Source organism: Pelmatolapia mariae, linkage group LG12, assembly GCF_036321145.2.
Source record: "Pelmatolapia mariae isolate MD_Pm_ZW linkage group LG12, Pm_UMD_F_2, whole genome shotgun sequence".
Lineage (NCBI taxonomy): Eukaryota > Metazoa > Chordata > Actinopteri > Cichliformes > Cichlidae > Pelmatolapia > Pelmatolapia mariae.
The window spans coordinates 6,956,605-6,964,885 of NC_086237.1; the positions used below are offsets into that span (position 1 = coordinate 6,956,605).

Below are 8,281 nucleotides of genomic sequence, written 5' to 3' on the forward strand. Positions count from 1 at the left end.
GCCCGGGCGGTGTGTTTTGGATCATTGTCATGTTGGAAGACCCAGCCGCGTTTCATCTTCAAAGTTCTCACTGATGGAAGGAGGTTTTGGCTCAAAATCTCACGATACATGGCCCCATTCATTCTGTCCTTAACACGGATCAGTCGTCCTGTCCCCTTGGCAGAAAAACAGCCCCATAGCATGATGTTTCCACCCCCATGCTTCACAGTAGGTATGGTGTTCTTGGGATGCAACTCAGTATTCTTCGTCCTCCAAACACGACGAGTTGAGTTTATACCAAAAAGTTCTACTTTGGTTTCATCTGACCACATGACATTCTCCCAATCCTCTGCTGTATCATCCATGTGCTCTCTGGCAAACTTCAGACGGGCCTGGACATGCACTGGCTTCAGCAGCGGAACACGTCTGGCACTGCGGGATCTGATTCCCTGCCGTTTTAGTGTGTTACTGATGGTGACCTTTGTTACTTTGGTCCCAGCTCTCTGCAGGTCATTCACCAGGTCCCCCCGTGTGGTTCTGGGATCTTTGCTCACCGTTCTCATGATCATTTTGACCCCACGGGATGAGATCTTGCGTGGAGCCTCAGATTGTGGGAGATTATCAGTGGTCTTGTATGTCTTCCATTTTCTGATGATTGCTCCCACAGTTGATTTTTTCACACCAAGCTGCTTGCCTATTGTAGATTCACTCTTCCCAGCCTGGTGCAGGTCTACAATACTTTTCCTGGTGTCTTTCGAGAGCTCTTTGGTCTTGGCCATGGCGGAGTTTGGAGTCTGACTGTTTGAGGCTGTGGACAGGTGTCTTTTATACAGATGATGAGTTCGAACAGGTGCCATTCATACAGGTAACGAGTGGGGGACAGAAAAGCGTCTTACAGAAGACGTTACAGGTCTGTGGGAGCCAGGGATTTTCCATGTTTGAGGTGACCAAATACTTATTTGCCACCCTGATTTACGGATAAATTCTTTACAAATCCTACCATGTGTATTCATGGATTTTTTTTTCATATTGTCTCTCACAGTTGACGTGTACCTCTGGTGCAAATTACTGGCCTCTGTCATCATTTTAGGTGGGGGCACTTGCACAATCGGTGGCTGACTAAATACTTTTTTGCCCCACTGTATATATAATATACTGATATTCTCAGGAATATTCCCTTATATCTACCTGGGGTACTTCTTGTGGGGGTGTAAAATTCACTGAAACACTAGGATGACTCTTAAACAAAGTAGCAGTTAATTGTTGTCAGGGGCCACCAGCTTTAGTGTATAACAACTCGGATCATTTACCTGAATTTATGCCAGACAAACAGTGCGGGTAGACAATTGTCGTCATCTAGAGGCAGTGAACAGCGAAGTGGATGATAAGGAAGTCTCCATGGTGAGAAGGCATTTATGTAACGTATGCTTCTTTCTGCAGCTCAATTTTATTCTTATTTGTCATTGGTAATTTTACATGGTTACATCTACACAACACAGATATGCCTACTTAAATAATAATTAATAATTGTAATAATAATTGTACTGCCTAAGGCAAGCATGTATGTATGTAAACAGAATTGGTGCTAACACGGAACCCTGTGGAACTCCATAATTAACCTTACTGTGTGAAGAGGGCTCCCCATTTTTATGAATATCTATATTTATAGATTTACATCTATTAGATATGATTCAAACCAGCATGGTGCCTTTAATACCTACAGCAGTAGGACCAGTGGTATTCCCATTAGGACAAATTTGCACTAGACCCACACCCAGTATTGATGTGCAGCACATGCAGCCCAATTAAATTAAGACAAAAAAACAAAACAAAACCCTTTTCTAGTTCAGTTGATCATGGTCAGGACTACAGAGTTGGCTAACATGTAACTCACCAGTAGTTCTAATGATAGCCAATAGATCACTGTGTTCCACTCTCCTCTCAGAATAAGGCACAGGCCGTGGTGAGGAATGTAGTAGTCCACCGTAATGTTTGTGCTAAAGAGCCAACTAGAACACTGCATGAGGACATGAGCAGAGGTGGGACGTAACAAGGTATATATACTATAACTATATGATACTTTCTACTTTAAGTAGAATCTTCAGGTGTTTGTACCTTACTTAAATATTTATTGAAGTGCTCTATTGTGCTCATAGTATGAGGTCTTTAAGAAAAGATGGGGCCTGATTTTTGAAGACCTTGTAATGAGGAGAAAGACTTTAAAGTCTGTTATGGATTTAACATGGAGCCAGTGAAGAGAAGTCGATATGGGCGACATATGTTGTCTCTTTCTTGCTGTGTCGGTACTCATTGCTGCACTTTGGATCAACAGAAGAAGCTTTTAGAAGAAGGTGAAAATAACGTTACAGTAGTCCAGTCTAGAAGGAAAAACAAACTCGTTTTACAGAGCCACGCTGAGACAGAATGTTTGTAGAATGAGTGAGTGACCAAGATCTCACCAGCAGTTCTGATGATAGCAGTCAATAAGTCACCATGTTCCTCTCTCCTCTCAGAAAAAGACACAGGCCAGGTGAGGAATGTGGTAGTCCACTGCAATGTTTGTGCCCAAGAGTCAACTAGAACCTTGTATAAGGACTTGAGGTGAGGTGGGAAGTAATGCACATATACTTTGTTGCTGTACTTAAGTTGAATTTTCAGGTATCTGTTGATATCTGTTGAATATTTATCTTTTGACAACTTTTTACATTTACTCCATACATTTTTAAATAACTTTCTTTACTTTTTACTTCTAAGCTCGTTACTTTAGGTTTACTGCATCTTGAGGGAAGTTATTATTTTACATCATTATGTACCAACCAAATGGTGGGAACAACAGTGCATAAAAGACAATCCTATTGGTGTACGAATCACCCAGGCTTATCATACACAAAGAGATTAAAGGGCCAGCTTTCAGCTGCTCAGCTCTTTGTTCACACTAATACAGCATCCACATTACTCCTGTACCAGTCCATCTGTCAATCTCTCACTGCCTTCGTCCTCACTTTTGAACACCACCTTCTGTTTAAGAGGGCCGGCCAATCAGAAGAAAATTTGTTTAAAACATGGATCATTTTAAAGCAGGAGGAGCTAAAACAGCTTGTTATTTTATCATTATTTTCGACTGGGAATCCTGCAAAGCCACGAGAGACGAAGAATGGTTGAAATGTGCAGAATAACCTTTAACCTTAGCTTGGAAATGTTTGCTTACTTGGACACACTGCATTTTTCACAACACTAATGGAATAATTAGAAACATTTTAATTCATATTGCTTTCTTTTATGCTGTGGAACCTTCACCCAGCATAACATCACCTCAAACTTTTGTTTACTATAAAGACACATCACAGGTTAAGTTTTTATTTGACATACAGGAGTTTACAACCAATAAACTTCTAATACACAAGTGACACGTGTCAAATATGAAGCTTTAAGAATCCCTCTGAAACAAACATGTATTTATTATATGTACACAGTGATAGACACACGTTAAAAAACACAACGGTATCACACCTCGAAAAATGAGGTGATCCTCGAATATTCTCACTCCACAACTAAGAGTGAAGTCTGTATAGCCTGTAGGATTTTAATCAATATACCAGAGTAGCATAATAAGCTCAGTCTGTAAACTCCTTTCTGAAAGCCTGTCACTGTGAAACAGACACATCTCACACATTTCCCCATCAGCACTTGTAGCACAATCCATGTGAACCAACAATCGATGTCACTACTCCTCAACATTTTAAAATGTGGTGAAGAACAAAGATGCATGTCTTTGATAACCATTACTTCCTGTTAATATGCCTGTTAAAAAGCTTTCTTTATGTTTGACAAATTGTCGTGTCACCCTCTGTGGAAAAGAAAACAAAGTTGAAAATAAATTAAAATTTCAGTTAAAGCTCTTGGCCTAGACTGTGTCATAGCAGACACACTCGAGACTGCATAGGACACTGGAGAGGCACCGCCTGTAGCGTGGACAAAGTGACATCATCATGGCAGCAAGCTTAAAGTGCAAGCGAGCGGACTCCTTTCCCACCCAGCGGACAGACATTGAGGCAGTGAGTTTAGCGAGGGGGAGGTGCAGAGTCTGCTGATAAGTCAGCATCAGTCTCTGAAAGTGTGGATGTCATTGTAGAGGTTGACGGAAGTGCTGGAGTGATAGGTGTGTTTACCACAGCTTGCACTGCAGCTGCAGCGCTGGATCCACATTACATTGTAAAGGATGTCTCCACTGGGGCAGTGGAAGCGGAGCTGCACGGTGCGAGAGAGAGACGGTGCGCAGCAGCGGCCGTCAGTGCAAGTCCCACAGGTACGAGGGCGGTATCGCTGAGCTGTAGAGCATCCACCAAAGGTGATGCTGACTGGTTCGTGTGGGCGGAAGGTTCGCTGACATTTCTTCCACTTCAGGATGACAGAGACAGAGCCACAGTTAAATAACAAATCTCAGATGTTCCTATCAGCATTCTCCATTTGAGTATACACTACCTTCTTAGTTATGGGAAGCTGCAGGTCACAGTGCTGGATCTGGCACAGTCTGGTTTCTCTGACTAGCTGACAGTCTGGGTTGTTATTGGTCACACGACTTGAAATGCCCATCCCACATGTGGCAGAGCACTGGGTCCACTCAGTGGTCTGTGGGAAACACTGGGGCTCGTGTAATACCTCAGAGAGGGGGAACAATGCGATCTCTGCGTGAGAGCACAATACAGCAATGAAGTCATGGATCCCAGCAGACAATTAGTTACCTTGTGAGTTACTTCTTGGAGTTCTTGAGGGTTTTGTGAATATTTTACATCAATAAAGTCATCAACTTATTTGAGAGTGCTGCGCTAATGATTTACAGTATTTTCAACTTTACCTCTGAATGTATCTGCTCCGCTGGCAGCTGGGAGGTGATTCTGTCGCTGGACTGGCAGCAAAGGACTGATGTGGTTTGGGTGGAGCTGGCTCTCTGTTGGCTCACTCAGCTCCTCGCTGATGCTGTTGTCATCATCACACACCCATTCTTCACAGCAGCCACCCTCGGGCTGCGCCAGCCGGGGCTTTGAGCATCGCCACCGAGGCAGGGGTACTTGGTAGGGACAGAGGGGCATGCAGCCCACCACACCATTCATGCAGGTGCACTGGTGCTGGCAAACAGGCTGGAAGTCCTCACCATGCTGGTACACTCGCCCATTGAATGCACAGGGTACGCCATGAGCTTCAGCTGACAATACATAGAAAACAGGAAACTGAGCTGTTAGCAGACACTTTTGAACTTCATGGAAGGATACGGCAAAAACTTAATGAGTCTGTATGCTGCATTTTTGTGTTTTTACCTCTCACTTAGTATGTTTTATAGCTTTTTACGTCTCGCTCACAGAAAACACTGCTGATGAACTACCATTTTGGCTTTTCCATGCTTTCCTTCTGTTGTTTATCTATGTAACATGTGTTGAGGCCATCCTCTAAACATAGATGCTGTCAGCTACCTCATAGTTCACCATTTTCCATTTTCGTTTCCATGCTAAAGCCACTTTTCTAGCTGAAGATTTAGAGTGTTGCTTTGTTTGTATTATAGTGGCAGCAGCTTCACAACAGGAAAACTGTTAGCGTTATCACATCTGCAGCTTTGATGCTAAAATCAACCAATAATCAAGCAGTGGCTGTGTGTTAATGTGCTGCTGTGTCACTTTTTATGCTTTAGTGCAAATCAAACTGACTTTTTATTTCCCTGAAGGTACATGTGTGAAGAATAAACGGTCAAGATCCATGGAATTAAAAAAAAAAACAAATACTCATAAAATCTGTAAAATCTGCTCAACCTTTTACTTTTTTTCACACCAGGCCAGCTGAGCAGTCAAAGAAAAGGTTTCTTATGGAGGACGAGCTAAAACAAAACATTTCTGACTGGAGGTCAAAAGAGATGCTGAAGCAATGTATTGCAAAAAAATAATAATAAATAAGCATGTAAACATTATCTAGTAAAGTTAACCTGACTAACCTGTAAGTGAGTCTAACATTGGCCCTTCAGCTAAGACATCATACTCTAGAGAAATACACTAAGAAGTCAAATGGATTTCCTATAAGGGAGATTTCATGCTTTTTGAACAGTTTAATGCTCCCTTGTACTCATCCCACAGTACAGATTCATAGCACCTTTTATTACAAATAAATGTTTGCATTCCTGCTTTTTCATTTATTTATTTTTCAGCTAGACCTTAAGCCGCTCCTCCAGAGCCATTAGAGTCATTACATACAAGTGTCCAGAGTTCCTTTAAAATGCATCTGCAGGGTGTTTGTGGACAGTTGCCCTGTAATTTCAACAGTGCGCATCTACCCTTGCTGTCTGATTCTTGGTACAGGAGCTGTGTTTTTGTTTGTAGCTTTTGTTCCAACATCAGAATAATTATTCCTTTAATGATTTGAAGCTGTGAGCTTTCAATAAACTCCTTGCTCACCTTGACAGAGTCCTCTCTCTGGGTTTCCTCCAGCCCCCAGATGGCAGTGCAGCCCCTTGATGTGATCACAAGGTTCTGTCGTGCTGCAGTCCTCATTAAACTGCCGAGCACAAACTTTGCAGCAGCCACAGTCGTCAGTTACATGACTGACGCCGGGCAGGCACAGTGGAGGCGAGGGGGGACAGGAACATTCAGCTGGGCATGCACTGTCTACCTAAATACCAGGGTCAGAGGTCAGCTCAGACTGATTTTTATTTATTTATTTTTAAAATGGTAATCAAAATGTTATCTAAAATAACTATATGGAAGATCACAGAAATAAAAAGCATTTAAAGCCACAGAAACTCACCATTACTGCAGCTCTGCCCAGCATAAACAGGGTGAAGAAGATCCGCTGCAAAGCAACAGGACAAAGCATCCTGATCTCAGCAAATAAAGCAAGCAAACAAAAAATTCCAAAGGACCAAAGTAGGCTTTCACATCCAGATTCCCAAGAGGAAAGAAGTTATTTTTGCAGCTCCAGGATGAAAAGTATCCAGAGGTGAGTGTGGGCACCCAGAGGTAAATTTGCCTGTGCCTCTTTGCTCTCCAGCAGCGTCTTGGTGTGAGCGTGGCTCAGCTCTACTTCAGTCAGAGGTTTCTCTCTGCACTTATAGACACACATGCCCCTGCCCTGTGACATCATTACCGCGCCTCTCAGCAGAGCGTCCAGAGAGAGGAGGAGGAGGTGTGAAACACTTACAGATGTGTTAACGTCACAGTGTAATTATGGATGAGTCAAGGTGTCATTAAAGGTGTCACCAGGAAAACCCTGGTTTACAAGAGCTACTAAATCCTGGTTAAACTGCTTGTAGTTTTCAGAGTGTGTGTAAAAATCTTTAGTTTTCTATGCATGAACACGCTATAAAGGAAACCGCAGAGGATATACTTAGCACATGAAAAAAAGAAGCCAGTGGTTGGACAGGTGTAATGGAAAACTTAAGGAGGGAATCCCGCTCAGTGAGGCTCAGAATGATTAACTGTGAGAATGGAGAAACTCCCTGTAAACAGCTCTCTTCTACACTGAAGGACAATGTGCTCAGAACATCCTGTGTTCCCTCCGTCTCTTTCCTAATGGGCAGCATTCCAGGAAACACAGGCTTATCCTCATGTTCCCATGATTGGCAGGAAAAACTCTGCATTCCCATTGTCACCGTGGTGGCACGTAAAGAGTGTTTTGCTGGAGAGCAGGAAAGTCCTTGCATTAAGTTGGCCTAGGCTGTCAAGAAACATGGGAAACTTAATTTGGCTTTCGATAAGACTGCTGAAGGTCTCTGGCCTGTTCCTTAAAAGCAGCACTGTGCAAAAGTCCATGATCATCCCCTTAACTCTTTACATTTTGCACCTCACAGTTTAGTTTGTGAAGCCACTTAACACTGAGCTATGAATCTTTCAAGCCTTACAAAGACACTTAACTCAAGGGATGAACCGGTGTTGTGTCTACACGTAACAGACTATTTTAAATTGTATATACTTTGGACAGTCCAAAGAATGGCAGTTAGTGGGGATAGGTTAATTGGTTAATCCAAATTGCCCATAGGTGTGAATGCGGGAGTGAATGTGAGCGCGAATGGCTGTCTGTCACTGTGTGTTAGCCCTGCGACAGACTGGCGACCTGTCCAGGGTGTACCCCGCCTCTCGCCCTGTGACAGCTGGGATAGGCTCCAGCGCCCCCCGCGACCCTGTAAAGGATAAGTGGAAGCGAACGGATGGACGGATCTATACTTTGTTACTAGCAGCCTGTGACAAAAGCACGTCTACAAGTAACATGACAAGGATAACACAATTCTCAAATAGCATATACATATCTTGGCATGGTGTGCAGT

The 8,281-nt window shown here is 43.0% G+C and overlaps 1 protein-coding gene across 1 annotated transcript; it reads right to left on the bottom strand.

The window, feature by feature from the left end:
• Window positions 1-3,302: 3,302 nt before the first annotated feature.
• ccn1l2 (cellular communication network factor 1, like 2) lies at window positions 3,303-7,025 on the bottom strand. The gene is made up of 5 exons (XM_063489619.1): window positions 6,766-7,025; window positions 6,417-6,630; window positions 4,835-5,182; window positions 4,462-4,664; window positions 3,303-4,377 (listed from the first exon to the last, which is right to left on the bottom strand). Exons 1-5 carry the CDS (start codon window positions 6,832-6,834, stop codon window positions 4,081-4,083), a joined length of 1,131 nt encoding a protein of 376 aa, XP_063345689.1. The 5' UTR covers window positions 6,835-7,025; the 3' UTR covers window positions 3,303-4,080.
• Between the last annotated feature and the right edge of the window lie 1,256 nt (window positions 7,026-8,281).

Excerpts from the sequence above, each read along its gene's own strand:
- ccn1l2 (XM_063489619.1), bottom strand. The coding sequence starts at position 6,834 with ATGCTTTGTCCTGTTGCTTTGCAGCGGATCTTCTTCACCCTGTTTATG. Across the intron at positions 6,631-6,765 it reads TGGGCAGAGCTGCAGTAATG|GTAGACAGTGCATGCCCAGC; the intron begins GTGAGTTTCTGT and ends CCTGGTATTTAG. Across the intron at positions 4,378-4,461 it reads AGCTTCCCATAACTAAGAAG|TGGAAGAAATGTCAGCGAAC; the intron begins GTAGTGTATACT and ends GTCATCCTGAAG.